The following is a 14,925-nucleotide window of genomic DNA, read 5'->3' on the forward strand; positions in this document are numbered from 1 at the left end:
ACTGCTCCGTTCATCTTTCCCTCGATCCTGATTAAAGTACAGAGAGATCCTTGATGAAAACCTGCTCCAGAGTGCTCAGAACCACAGACTGGAACAAAATTCACCTTCCAACAGCTCAACGACCCTAAGCACACAGCCAAGACAACGCAGGAGTGGCTTCGGGACAAGTCTCTGAATGGCCTTGAGTGGCCCAGCCGGAGCCCGGACTTGAACCCAATCTCTAGAGAGACCTGAAAATAGCTGTGTCAGCGACGCTCCCCATCCAACCTGATAGAGCTTGAGAGGATCTGCAGAGAAGAATGGGAGAAACTCCCCAAATACAGGTGTGCCACGCTTGTAGTGTCATACCTAAAAAGACTTGATGCTGTAATCGCTGCCAAAGGTGCTTCAACTAAGTACTGAGTAAAGGGTCTGAATAGTTATGTAAATGTGATATTTCTGTTTGTTTTAATTCATACATTTGCAAACATTTCTAAAAACCTGTTTTTGCTTTGTCCTTATAGGGTATTGTGTGTAGATTGATGAGGGGAAAAAGCAATTTAATCAATTTTAGAATAAGGCTGTAACGTAACAAAATGTGGAAAAAGTCAAGGGGTCTGAATACTTTCCGAATACACTGTATGCCTCCCTCCCTCAATAGAATGAATACATGGACACATGTTCATTTGTTATAAACAAAATACATTTAATCAATTGAAAAACATGATCAGCAGTGAGTGTTACAGCATAGACGGGCTTTACATTTCTCTCCATGAAAAAATTAAAAACTAAAGAAGAAAGTAATCAATAATAATAAATATAGTTGACTGATAAATGTGTTTATAACAGCAGAAGTCATAGTGCGGTCATAGTCATTGATCTGCTATCTGGTGTTAGAGGAGGTCTGAGTGAGGTCTTGGAGTAGGGCATCTAGGCCAGTCTGAGGAAGATCGATATAGTGGTGAGAGACTCCAGGATGTTTTGGAGTCGATGATGAAGGAGTCGAGGAATCAACTCTTTTGTAGTCAAATCTCCACCACTACCTACCTAGGATGTTTTGTCTTGTCACTGTCAACTTTGCTTGCTGCAAGCACTTCGTCAAATGCATTTTTATAATTTAAAAAAGTTAACACAATATAAATAAAAGCTTTGTTTGATTGATTGACAAGTAAAGTAGTGATCCACATAACTGAAACAACTAGTAATTCACACTGTAATCCATAAATCTTAGTTTCACCTATAGCCTTATTTGATAAATGTATATTACATTTATACATTACATAGGTACATGAAGTAGACTGTTGAGAAAAACATTGTGTACAGGCTGTGTAGAATACTGTGGTAGTATTGTGTTGGGATAACAGTACTGTCATTCAGATACAACCATAATAATAGTAATCAATATAAAGACAGAGGTCATATCATGGTTACAACTGAACAGAGCGGTCATATCATGGTTATAACTATGAACAGAAAGGTCATATCATGGTTATAACTATGAACAGAGAGGTCATATCATGGTTATAACTGAACAGAGGTCATATCATGGTTATAACTATGAACAGAGAGGTCACATCATGGTTATAACTACTGACAGAGCAGTAATAATGGTAAAAGCCTGTGTCTCAGCCATGCATGTAGTTTGGTTGACTCTCTGAGGAGAGAGACTTGGTCATTAGGAATACACCTAAGACAGTTTTCCGCTGCAATGCAAGTGTATGCGTATGACATCTGAGAGGGCAAACAGGTCAAAGCTGTGTGTGTGTACATTCTGTAGCACAGAGGTGTTTGTCCAGCACTCAGTCTCTCAGTAACATGTTGACAGTGTGTGTTCTCTTATTTGCTACTTTGTTTGGCGTTTCTTCTCCATTTTAACCACCTGTGAGTATCTAGTGGTCAAGGTCCTCCTTGGTCGGTCAGTTTGGCGCTGGTCGGCAAAACAATGTCATGTATTTTTATTTATTTAACCTTTATTTAACCAGGTAGTCCCATTGAGTTCAGAATACTTGTTTTCCAAAGGAGACCTGGTTGTGGTTCTGTCTTAGCTATTCAACCATGTTCAGACCGCGTTGGTCTCCTGTTTTAGGGACCATTTAGCCGGACTGGTCTCCATAACCAGATCAACGTCTAGATAATCTGTTGATCCACTGTCCTGAGAAACCTTATCCTCCTCCTCTCCACCTCTCCTCTCCTCCTCCTCTCCTCCTCCTCTCCTCTCCTCCTCTCCTTCTTTCTCCTCCTTCTGTTTTCTCGTCTTCCCGCGGTGGCAGAGGCCGGACTTGGCAGGTCCCACCATGGCAAGGAAGATGGCGCCCAGGCCCATTCCCACAGCACAGGAGTAGAAGGCTGAGCCGTAGTTCTGGGTCATATCCACCAACAGGCCTGGGGGGAAAAACACACAGGAGGCAACGTCAGAGACACCTAAAGATCATCAGGTTGGTGCAGTAGCAATCAAAACCTTCTAGATCAGTTCGAGAGAGAGAGTTCGAGAGAGAGAGAGAGAGAGAGAGAGAGAACTAAGATCCAGACAAAGTAAATCAGCTAGAGTCTCTTACCTCCCAGCGGTGGTCCGGCCAGCCCAGCAAAGCTCTGTATACACACATAGACCCCCACGGACGAGGGCATCCTCTCTATGCCCACCACGTCGTCCTCTGCCAGCATGGGGATGTGTGTAGAGCCCACAGTGCCCATCAGGAAGCCATAGAGACAGCAGCAGGCTGCCAGGCCCCAGAACTCAGTCACCAGGGTGAAGACTAACAGCACCAGACACAGCAGAACTACACATCCCAGAAGCACCTGGGTCTTACGCATCCGCACCTTGTTTAAAATGACCCCGATGGACAGGCGCCCGCAGACCTCAGACACCGCCATTACGGAGAGCATGTAGGCAGCCTTTTCGGTGTGGACGCCACGGCTCTTACTGAGCTCTATGATGTAAAGCGAAGGGGCGAAGAACCCCAGCGTGGCGAAGAGGCCGAACAGAGAGTAGCAGATGAACGCTCCATCTTTTAACACAGAGAAGTCTAGGAGTTTAGGTCTGGCGGGTTGGACCAGGGGACCCACCTCACCCTGCTCTTTCTCCCCAGCCTCCAGCTGCTTCAGTGGGGTTCCAAGGGTTGTCTGTCCCCCCTGGTTCTTCTCCCCCTGGTCCTCCATGAGGGCCCAGGTCTCAGAGGGGTCCTGTGTGGCTGTGGTGGCCCGGAGGTCAGCACTTGATGCGGACAGAGAGGTGACCCCAGAATCCCCTGACTCCTCAGACTCCCCGGAGCTAACGTTGGTCTGGGTATCCTCATTCTGCAGCTCGTAGACCGTCTGCAGCTTAACGGACAGCTTCCTCTTATTGGACAACTCCAATGACACTTCCTGGTTAGGCCTGATGATTATTGGTCGAAGCAGAGCGCCGCAGCCAATCACGGAGGTCTGCATGATGCCGATGACGATGAGGCAGTGGCGCCAGCCGATTACCTCCTTCAAGGCCATGAAGGCTGCAGAGGAGAAGAGGAGATATGTGGTTTTAAATCTCCTTCCACTTTCAAATGACTGTTAGAAACGTTTAAAACTCATGTTTTTTTATGCTCCTCCACAATATTTTACTTTTAGAACAGTACCAGACACAATATCTGCCTTTTGAGATGAATTAGTCTGAATCTGAAATGGCACCCTATTCCCTATATAGCACCCTACACCCTATATGGGCCCTGGTCAAAAGTAGTGCACTACATAGGGAATAGGGTGCAATTTGGTACACACGTGAAACCGCAACGTACCTGGTGCAAAGGCAAACATGGCAAAGGACTCCCCTGAGGAGGCCAGGGCGGTGACCAGGGATCTCCTTCTGTTGAAGTACTGAGACAGCAGGGTGACAGTGGGAAGGAAGGCCAGGCAGTACCCCAGACCTGGACACATTACAAATGACAACAGATGTTATTGTTCACGCAATCTGGAAATCACATGACTGACATCAAACCAAACAACATTAAAACACCATCACAGGAGTACCTTTTCATCAAGATCATTTCAAATCAAGTTTACAAAGTGAATACAGTCACTGTGCAAAATGCTGTTGACGGTTTCACGTTTCAATCCATGTCTTAGATATATACACATCATTGGTCCAGCAGAGGACACACAGAGGGGCGTGACAGCCACCGGCACTGCAGCAAGGTCAGGGGTCAGAGGTCATGGGTCAGAGGTCAGGGTTGACAGGTCACTCTGATGTCAGAGGTCAGGGTTGACAGGTCACTCTCAGGCTTGTTGTCGTGACGACTACTGAAAGAGGACGCAGTTAAAGACAAAAACAAGGAGAAAGAAGACAGAGGTCGTTAAGTTAGCTGCTGTCTGTTTTAAAGGAAGGTGACGAGTTATTTACTGGGACAGCTAGCAGTGCTTCGTTCTGTAAAAGAAAAGTTATTTGGATCGGATCTGAAAGGAAATATTGGTTTATTTTGGACAATTTGGGAATTGTTCTTTTCTGTTGTGTCAATCTGTCCTACAGACTCAAGATGGGGGAGTTTAGGCCTCATTGATAGCACAGGTTTCATTGATAAGAATACAGGTTTTAATGATATGTTTAGATGTGAATTGAATACAGCTTTGACAGTGGGGTTGGGGGTTATTCTATTTATCCCACAAACATAAGCCAGGTCTGAAAGAGACAGACATCAGTCAGCCTCATGCACTGCTAGGAGTCCCTTGTTTCATTCATATGTTTTCAGCTGGAATTGTAAGCATGAATGTAAAAGCTAAAGATCATTATTCTCCTTACATGTTCAAGGTTTTTCTAATGAATTCCACATATGTATCACAAGATAGACCATTGCAGGAAGCGTGAAGTAGTGGTGTGTGTGTGTGTGTGTGTGTGTGTGTGTGTGTGTGTGTGTGTGTGTGTGTGTGTGTGTGTGTGTGTGAGCGTAAAGTAGGTTAGATAGTTACCCGAGACGATGCCGAGGGTGACGTACATCTCGTAGATGGAGGAGACGAAGGCAGAGCTGATGGTTCCCACACTGATCAGAAAACCCCCCAACATCACTACAGGACGGTAACCGAACCGGTTACTGAGCACCGTGGACAGAGGGGCTGGAGAGAGAGAGGAGAGAGAGTGGGATAGGAGAGAGAGGAGAGAGAGAGGAGAGGAGCGAGAGAGGAGCGAGAGAGGAGAGGAGAGAGGAGGAGAGAGAGAGAGGGAGAGAGAGAGAGGGAGAGGAGAGGAGAGAGAGAGAGGAGAGAGAGAGAGGACCGTTAGTTTTACTACAGAGTACAGACATGTTTTTCATTTACCTTATACACTATTTAATGAAGTAGTTGATTGACACACAGGGGGTTCAGTGAGTAGGACAGATTCTGTGTCCAAATACTGTTCACACAGCTTTACTGGCCTGTGAAGATGAAGATGCTCTCTCTGACCCACCTGTGAAGATGAAGATGCTCTCTCTGACCCACCTGTGAATGTAAGGATGAAGATGCAGATTGCGATGACCCAGGATACTCTGCTGTTGCTCTCTCCAAACTCTGTCATGAGGTCCTGGAGGAACACCCCCAGAGACTTGATGGTCCCGAAGGTAAACACCTCAACGAAGAAGAAGGCCACTGCCACCGCCCAGCCCCAGCCCCCGTCTGGCACCGCTTCGTACACACACGGACCCCCGCACCCCCCGGGCCCCCGCACCGCTGACTTTAACCCCCGCATGGCTGGGTCTCAGCACCTGGGAGAGACGGAGAGAGAGATGGGTTAGACACACAGACGCAAAAAAGATACCGGTACGTATGTATGTGTGTGTGTATGTGTGTGTGTGTGTATGTGTGTGGGGGCATTCGGAAAGTATTCAGACCCCTTGGCTTTTTCCACATTTTGTTAGGTTACAGCCTTATTCTAAAATAGATTAAATCGTTTTTTTCCCTCATCAATCTACACACAATAACCCGTAATGACAAAGCAAAAACAGGTTTTTGGATTTTTTTGCAAATGTATAAAAAAAACCCCCCCAGAAATATCACATTTACATAAGTATTCAGACCCTTTACTCAGTACTTTGCTGAAGCACCTTTGGCAGTGATTACAGCCTCGAATATTCTTGGGTATGAAGCTACAAGCTTGGCACACCTCTATTTGGGGAGTTTCTCCCATTTTTCTCTGCAGATCCTCTCAAACTCTGTCAGATTGGATGGGGAGCGACGCTGCACAGCTATTTTCAGGTCTCTCCATCGTGTTCAAGTCTGGGCTCTGGCTGGGCCACTCAAGGACATTCAGTTCAGAGAGTTGTCCCAAAGCCACTCCTGTGTTGTCTTGGCTGTATGCTTAGGGTCGTTGTCCTGTTGGAAGGTAAACCTTCGCCCCAGTCTTAGGTCCTGAGCGCTCTGACCTAAGCGGCAGGGATGTTTTTCCCTGCCGCTGAAAAACATCCCCACAGCATGATGCTGCCACCACCATGCTTCACCAGGTTTCCTCCAGACGTGACGCTTAGCATTCAGGCCAAAGAGTTCAATCTTGTTTCTCATGGTCTGAGAGTCCTTTAGGTGCCTTTTGGCAAACTCCAAGCGGGCTGTCATGTGCCTTTTATCGAGGAGTGGCTTCCGTCTGGCCACTCTACCATAAAGGCCTGATTGGTGGAGTGCTGCAGAGATGGTTGTCCTTCTGGAAGGTTCTCCCACCTCCACAGAGGAACTCTAGAGCTCTGTCAGAATGACCATCGGGTTCTTGGTCAGCTCCCTGAAAAAGGCCCTTCTCCCCCGATTGCTCAGTTTGTCCGGACGGCCAGCTCTAGGAAGAGTCTTGGTGGTTCCAAACTTCGTCCATTTAAGAATGATGGAGGCCACTGTGTTCTTGGGGACCTTCAATGCTGCAGAAATGTTTTGGTACCCTTCCCCAGATCTGTGCCTCGACACAATCCTGTCTCTGAGCTCTACGGACAATTCCTTCGACCTCATGGCTAGGTTTTTGCTCTGATATGCACTGTCAACTGTGGGACCTTATATAGTCAGGTGTGTGCCTTTCCAAATTATGTCCAATCAATTGAATTTACCACAGGTTGACTCCAATCAAGTTGTAGAAACATTTCAAGGATGATCAATGGAAACAGGATGCACCTGAGCTCAATTTCGAGTCTCATAGCAAAGGGTCTGAATACTTATGTAAATAAGGTATTTCTGTTTTTTGTTTATAATAAATTAGCAAACATTTCTAAAAACCTGTTTTCGGTTTGTCCTTATGGGGTATTGTGTGTAGATTGATGAGGAAATTGTTTTACTTAATCCATTTTAGAATAAGGCTGTAACGTAACAAAATGTGGAAAAAGTCAAGGGGTCTGAATACTTTCCGAAGGCACTGTATGTATGTATGTATGTATGTATGTATGTATGTACAGTACCAGTCAAAAGTTTTAGAACACCTACTCATTCCAGGGTTTTTCTTTATTTTAACTATTTTTTACATTCTAGAATAATAGTGAAGACATCAAAACTATGAAATAACACATATGGAATCATGTAGTAACCAAAAAAGTGTTACAAAAATCAAAATATATTTTATATTTGAGATTCTTCAAATAGCCACCCTTTGCCTTGATGACAGCTTTGCACACTCTTGGCATTCTCTCAACCAGCTTCATGAGGTAGTCACCTGGAGTGCATTTCAATTAACAGGTGTGCCTTCTTAAAAGTTCATTTGTGGAATTTATTTCCTTCTTAATGCATTTGAGCCAATCAGTTGTGTTGTGACAAGGTAGTGGGGGTATACCACTGCTCCCGAGTGGCGCGGTGGTCTAAGGCACTGCATCTCAGTGCTCGAGGCTCACTACAGACCCCCTGGTTCGATTCCAGACTGTATCACAACCCGCCATGATTGGGAGTCCAATAGGGCGGAGCACAATTGGCCCGGGTTTGGCCGGTGTAGGCCGTCATTGTAAATACGAATTTGTTCTTTACTGACTTACCTAGTTAAATAAAGGTAAAATAAAAAAAATTGCCCTATTTGGTAAAAGACCAAGTCCATATTATGGCAAGAACAGCTCAAATAAGCAAAGAGAAACGACAGTCCATCATTACTTTAAGACATGAAGGTCAGTCAATACGGAACATTTTAAGAACTTTGAAAGTTTCTTCAAGTGCAGTCGCAAAAACCATCAAGCGCTATGATGAAACTGGCACTCATGAGGACCACCACAGGAATGGAAGACCCATAGTTACCTCTGCTGCAGAGGACAAGTTCATTAGAGTTACCAGCCTCAGAAATTGCAGCCCAAATAAATGCTTCACAGAGTTCAAGTAACAGACACATCTCAACATCAACTGTTCAAAGAAACCACTACTAAAGGACACCAATAAGAAGAAGAGACCTGCTTGGGCCAAGAAACACGAGCAATGGACATTTGTAGTTTGGAGTCCAAATTTGAGATTTTTGGTTCAAACCGCTGTGTGAGACACGGTGTGGTTGAACGGATGATCTCTGCATGTGTAGTTCCCACCGTAAAGCATGGAGGAGGAGGTGTGATGGTGTGGGGGTGCTTTGCTGGTGACACTGTCTGTGATTTATTTAGAATTCAAGGCACACTTAACCAGCATGGCTACCACAGCATTCTGCAGCGATATGCCATCCCATCTGGTTTGGGCTTAGTGGGACTATCATTTGTTTTTCAACAGGACAATGACCCAACACACCTCCAGGCTGTGTAAGGGCTATGTAAGGGCTATTTTACCAAGAAGGAGAGTGATGGAGTGCTGCATCAGATGACCTGGCCTCCACGATCCCCCGACCTCAACCAAATTGATATGGTTTGGGATGAGTCGGACGGCAGAGTGAAGGAAAAGCAGACAACAAGTGCACAGCATATGTGGGAACTCCTTCAAGACTGTTGGAAAAGCATTCCAGGTGAAGCTGGTTGAGAGAATGCCAAGAGTGTGCAAAGCTGTCATCAAGGCAAAGGGTGGCTATTTGAAGAATCTCAAATATAAAATATATATTGATTTGTTTAAAACTTTTTTGGTTACTACATGATTCCATATGTGTTATTTCATAGTTTTGATGTCTTCACTATTATTCTACAATGTAGAAAATAGTAAAAAATTCAGAAATACCCTTGAATGAGTAGGTGTTCTAAAACTTTTGACTGGTACTGTGTGTATGTACTGTATGTACATTGAGTGTACAAAACATTATGAACACCTGCTCTTTCCATTACATAGACTGACCAGGTGAAAGCTATGATACCTTATTGATGTCACCTGTTAAATCCACTTCAATCAGAGTAGATGAAGGAGAGGAGACAGGTTAAACACAATATTAGGAAGGTGTTCTTAATGTTTTGTACACTCAGTGTATGTATCTATGCATGTATGTATGTATGTATGCACCTTGAGGGAAAGGGAGAGAGGGGTAGAGAGAGAGACACTGGCATGCAGGCAAATACAGGCGTTCACACACACACACACACACAATAACCATAGCCTCCAGTCCCACCACATATATTGGAACACAGCCAGAGGAAAGACACACAAGCATATAGTGGGTTGGTGAGACTTAGGGTGTTCTCATACATCGTTTGTTTGCTTAAGTCTGAATCAGAGTTCAGATATGAGCCTAAGCTCCACCCCCAGCATCCTCACTCTCTTTCTCTCTATGTACTTATATCTCTCTCTGTTCTGGTCTTCTCTTGTTCCATCTGATTCTGAACTGATATAATCTACCAGCCGATCCAGCTAGACTGGTGTTGATGAAAGTGTCTGAATACTACTAATAACTGTATCCAAAGTATAGCTGTTTTATATGTCCCCTGTAGCTCAGCTGGTAGAGCATGGCGCTTGCAACGCCAGGGTTGTGGGTTCGTTTCCCACGGGGGGCCAGTAGGAAAATTTATGCACTCACTAACTGTAAGTCGCTCTGGATAAGAGCGTCTGCTAAATGACTAAAATGTCAAATGTAATATGGGGCTGGTTCATAGACTGACTGTTTTATATGGGACTGGTTCATAAACTGACTGTTTTATATGGAGCTGGTTCATAGACTGACTGTTTTATATGGGGCTGGTTCATAGACTGACTGTTTTATATGGAGCTGCTTCATAGACTGACTGTTTTATATGGATCTGGTTCATAGACTGACTGTTTTATATGGATCTGGTTCATAGACTGACTGTTTAATATGGAGCTGGTTCATAGACTGTTTTATATGGGGCTGGTTCATAGACTGACTGTTTTATATGCGGCTGGTTCACAGACTAACTGTTTTATATATATGAAGCTGTTTCATAAACTGACTGTTTTATATGGAGCTGTTTCATAGACTGACTGTTTTATATGGAGCTGAGCAACTGTGGGATCTTATATAGGCAGGTGTGTGCCTTTCCAAATCATGTCCAATCAATTTAATTTACCACAGGTGGACTACAATCATGTTGTAGAAGCATCTCAAGGATGATCAATGGAAACAGGATGCACCTGAGCTCAATTTCGAGTCTCATAGCAAACGGTCTCAATACTTATGTAAATAAGGTACTTCTGTTTTTAGGTTTTAGTACATTTGCAAAATATTCTAAAAACCTGTTTTCACTTTGTCATTATGGGGTATTGTGTGTAGATTAGTGAGGATTTTTATTTTATTTAATCCATTTTAGAATAAGGCTGTAATGTAACAAAATGTGGAAAAAGTCAAGAGGTCTGAGTACTTTCCGAAGGCACTGTATGTCTTCATATACAGCTCACAATGCAACGTGGTGGGTGACGGGGGGCCAGTATGAAAAATGTATGCACTCACTAATTGGAAGTCGCTCTGGATAAGAGCGTCAGCTAAATGACTAAAATGTCAATTGGATCAATAAATTAAAAAATTGCCTGCCTACCGTTTCCTTTGCACTTGAATGGGGAATGGGAGGCAGGTTTAATTACCAGTTGAGAAATAAAAATAGTAGTAACTCTTTTTAATCATGGCCATCAAAACTGTTTTTAACACGCGATTGCATTTAGAATTGTTGCGCGATCACTGGGCTTATAAAAGCACGTTTTATTCCACAGCAGAGGAGCTGTAGCAGCAGGTGTCGCACTGTCTGACAAGTGATATTCCGCTCAAAATAAGCTCTGTATGCTGTGCAGCTGTGATAAATAAGACACATGACGACTAACGAAAATACACACGCACCAATTTAATTCCACAAAATTGTGCAAATTAACCTATAGACCGATAAGCATGACGGTCATATGTATTTACATCGACTGACATTTCCATCAATTAATAAAACGCATTATTTTGCAATGGAATTGGGGTTTTTTCTCTCTGTCAATTTGGCCAGCAACTATTTTATTTATCGGCTTTCAAAAAAAAAAATATTGGCCAAAAGCCGGCAATTACCGGCTAACGGAACCCTGACACATATACGCCCACATACACAATACAACACTGTAGCTACCTAACAACATGCCACGCCTTTTCTCAGGCCATCTGCAGTGGCCACGCCCCTTAGCTTGAGCCTACTCCTTCTCTCTCAGGTCTAGACTGCCTCCTCTTAGGTGTGTTGTTACCAGGGAACAGAATGAACCGTCAACTGATGATGTAACAGTTACACGTCTACTTTATTTGGCTCACTGGCTCTGCCTGTCACTCTTATCACAACAGAGAGTGTGTGTGTTCGTGTGTGTGTGTGTGTGTGTGTGTGTGTGTGTGTGTGTGTGTGTGTGTGTGTGTGTGTGTGTGAGTGTGAGTGTGTGTGTTTATCATTGAGTTGAGAAACTCTGTTTATGGGTGATCTCCACTGTTATCACAACTACATGATAATAACATGTACTTGGATTTGGAGGAAATACCACTATTCTAATCTATAGCACACAAATCTGTAGTTAGTTACATGATCCAGACGCATGAAAAATAAATATAATTTTCTGGATCATAATTACCAATATGCCTGAAACGAGCCCATGTGGAAGGCAAACCCTTCATAATTCGAACCCTGTCTCCTCTACAATGTTACTTGGGCTGCTAACATGTGATGGTCCACGTTCCACTGAACTTGATACAATGTAACAACGTTGACGCAACAACATTATAGACCCTCTTAGGTGCAACTCTGTTTCCACTCTCTTCCATCTCTGAACAGCGAACTTGGACTTCTGTATGGGCACATAGCGCAGTGCAGTGCTGACTATAGTCTACTGGCTGGAAGGATGGTGTCATCTCCAGCAACAGGACCGGATCTGATCTGCGGTTCATCTTTTCAGCATTGCAGAGATCTAGCTAGGTCCTGAATGTGACACCATACTCTCTTTGGTGAAACACTGTGCCAATGCGTTATTGCAAGACCCCAGCTAACTCTTGAGAGAATTTTAGATTACTACATGCTTTCTCTACTAGCCTAGGCCAGGGTTTTTCAAATTGTTCTTGCCCAGGGACCCCACTCCCAGGCAAACCGGCGACCCAGACCCAGGGACCCCCATACATTTTACATTTTACTCATTTAGCAGACGCTCTTATCCAGAGCGACTTACAGTAGTGAGTGCATACATTTCATACTTTTTTCATACTAGCCCCTCGTGGGAATCGAACCCACAACCCTGGCGCAGCAAGCGCCATGCTCTACCGACTGAGCTACATATGTTAACAACAAAAATATATATTAACGTCTTGTCTTATCATCAGGTGACTGATAATGGCAAGTAGAAGTAATCAACATTTTAAAATGAATAGATTTGGTAGACAGTTTCATTATGTTGACCTCCCCACAGTTCATTGGAAGAGGAAGAGTAAACTCTAAGATAGTCTATTACGTAGAAAGGTATCTTGGCGGTGTAGAGAACATTTTGCAATTTAAAATATAATTTCCTGCAATTCTATGCATTTCGCCATGACTAATGGTTTGTTCCTCTGCTCAAACGTTATAACAAATTCAATGGGCATGTGCCCTGAATGCCCAGTTTTTGGAATGTTCTAGTCTCCCTGACTGTCTAGCTTTCATTTGATTGTTAGTTCTCAAAGATGGTATTATTTAAACATATATATATTAGTTCAATATCTTTTCTGCATGTTTTCTATCTTAGATGACCCACCTAAGGATTTAATATACAGAAAAACCCCTGTAATGAGCTCCAATTACTGTACTTTCCTCCATATTAAAGGGATAGTTCGAGATTTTGCCAATGAAGCCCTTTATTTACCTCCCCAGTCAGATGAACAGGAACAGCTAGCATGCTAAATGTTCCTGTAGTCTTCCAGTCATTGTGCTAACGGTAGTTAGCATTGGCTTATAAAACCACGTCTAACTTCCTTCATACTGGACGCAAAGAGATACAAATTGTATCCACAATGGTATTCTGTTGCAGCTAGCGCTATTTATGAAGTAATTATTTCTCACATAAAAAATATATATAATAATCGCGGACGCCTTGCAGTCCCCCAGTTAGAAAACCCCTAGGCTCCTACTGGTAAACCATCACTAAGCAACGCCCTGGTTTTAGAGCTACACCAAGCAGTGAGCATCACAGCTTGCTTAGCAGCTGACTGAGTTGAAATTTAAAACACTTACCAACAGAGCAACGATCAGTCTAGTCGGAAAGGTGATCGACACAGAATAGTCGACTGTCGAATATAATGGACAGGTTTTAATTGCAAAATGAGCAGCTAGTTTACCGGTCTGTTATTTCTATGTTCTCCCTATAACGTTAGTCTACCAGCTCTGTCTCTTCCGCTTCCGACCAGACGATTAGATGTTCTGGACTAAAGCAACATATTTTTAAGCCTGATATAAAAATGTCCTCTTGTCCGATCCACAAGGAGAATCATAGCTTATTATGTTTCCCTGGTTACTGTATCTGTCCACTCTTTCCTGTAGGCCTAAAACACATCTGTGTCTTCTGTTCAGTAAATCAACCGTTTCCTTCTTTCCACACAGTTCTGACAGCTCTTTATACCCTACCGGCTCGAGCCGGTCTTCAAGCGGGGACGCGCAAATCCTGCTGTAGCCTTTTTCTCAAGAGCGCGCAACCCTGTTTTATGCTTCCATGACACTGAGCGTTGTCACACTTCAATGCCATTTATCTGTGAAGTAGTCTGTAGGCCTACGTGAAGAAAAGCAGCCTACTGGATGAATACAAATAAATTATCTCCATCGCTCTCTTATTATTTTATGAATAAAAAGAAAACCAGAGTAACACGCACACATTCCCTTTACATTTTAGGCAAATGAATAAATAGCGGTTATATGTATTTTTATTTTATTTTTTACTCGTAGCCTTTGACTGTTTTGTTAGCTCCTTCACTGCAGTGACGTAGCCTTCTCTCCAGGTTTTGTCGAGAGCGCGCTCTTTGGAGAGCAGCCTGATGAAATAGCCTACCACGAGCGCACATGCGGCCAGAGACTCACTGTCTGGCTGGAACAGGTTTGTTCCAGTTCTGAGCCAACACCAGTTACTTATACAACATTTCATATCGCAATAACATCCTTATCTAACCGATGTTTTGCGGTTTGGCCCAGAAACTGGCCCAGAAACTGATGTGATGTAGCCAAGAATGAGGGTAATGTTCCATCAAGCCACCTGCCTAGATGTTTCATTCTGTGTGAATGTATGATAGTGGGTCTTCATAGGCCCCGCCCCAGTGTTAGAGATTAGAGACCCCATTCTTGCGTTGTCACTAGCTACCACAGCCATTTTCGGTCTTAATTTAAGGTTAGGGTTAGGCATAAGGTTAGCAGTGTGGTTTAGGGTAGGGTTAAGATTAGGGGTAGGTTTAAAATCTGATTTTAAGAAGATACATTGTAACAATAGGCGGGGTTTATGACGTTGTGGTTGTGGTAACTAGTTACGACCTTTGTCTTGTCGTCAGATAACAAGGCTAGATTATAGAATATCGCTAAAACTGTTAGTACATGATGTAGCCTAAAGCTAGGTTTATTACAAGCCTACTGTATTTAATGTGGGAATCCTCAAATTCCTCTGTACTGTAAATAGACTATTGATTGTGTGACTTGAGTC

At 43.5% G+C, this 14,925-nt stretch overlaps 1 protein-coding gene across 1 annotated transcript; it reads right to left on the bottom strand.

Moving 5' to 3' along the window:
- Positions 1 to 1,836: 1,836 nt before the first annotated feature.
- LOC311105586 (monocarboxylate transporter 7-like) lies at positions 1,837 to 13,874 on the bottom strand. The gene is made up of 6 exons (XM_084147777.1): positions 13,479 to 13,874; positions 5,419 to 5,681; positions 4,912 to 5,055; positions 3,747 to 3,875; positions 2,535 to 3,464; positions 1,837 to 2,361 (listed from the first exon to the last, which is right to left on the bottom strand). The coding sequence occupies exons 2-6, from the start codon at positions 5,663 to 5,665 to the stop codon at positions 2,039 to 2,041; spliced, it is 1,773 nt and encodes a 590-aa protein (XP_084003903.1). The 5' UTR covers positions 5,666 to 5,681; positions 13,479 to 13,874; the 3' UTR covers positions 1,837 to 2,038.
- Positions 13,875 to 14,925: the final 1,051 nt, after the last annotated feature.

This window comes from Coregonus lavaretus (genome assembly GCF_964263955.1).
Source record: "Coregonus lavaretus genome assembly, chromosome: 2".
NCBI lineage: Eukaryota > Metazoa > Chordata > Actinopteri > Salmoniformes > Salmonidae > Coregonus > Coregonus lavaretus.

Excerpts from the sequence above, each read along its gene's own strand:
- LOC311105586 (XM_084147777.1), bottom strand. The coding sequence starts at position 5,665 with ATGCGGGGGTTAAAGTCAGCGGTGCGGGGGCCCGGGGGGTGCGGGGGT. Across the intron at positions 5,056-5,418 it reads CTTCATCCTTACATTCACAG|CCCCTCTGTCCACGGTGCTC; the intron begins GTGGGTCAGAGA and ends CTCTCTCTCCAG. Across the intron at positions 3,465-3,746 it reads CATGTTTGCCTTTGCACCAG|CCTTCATGGCCTTGAAGGAG; the intron begins GTACGTTGCGGT and ends TCTCCTCTGCAG.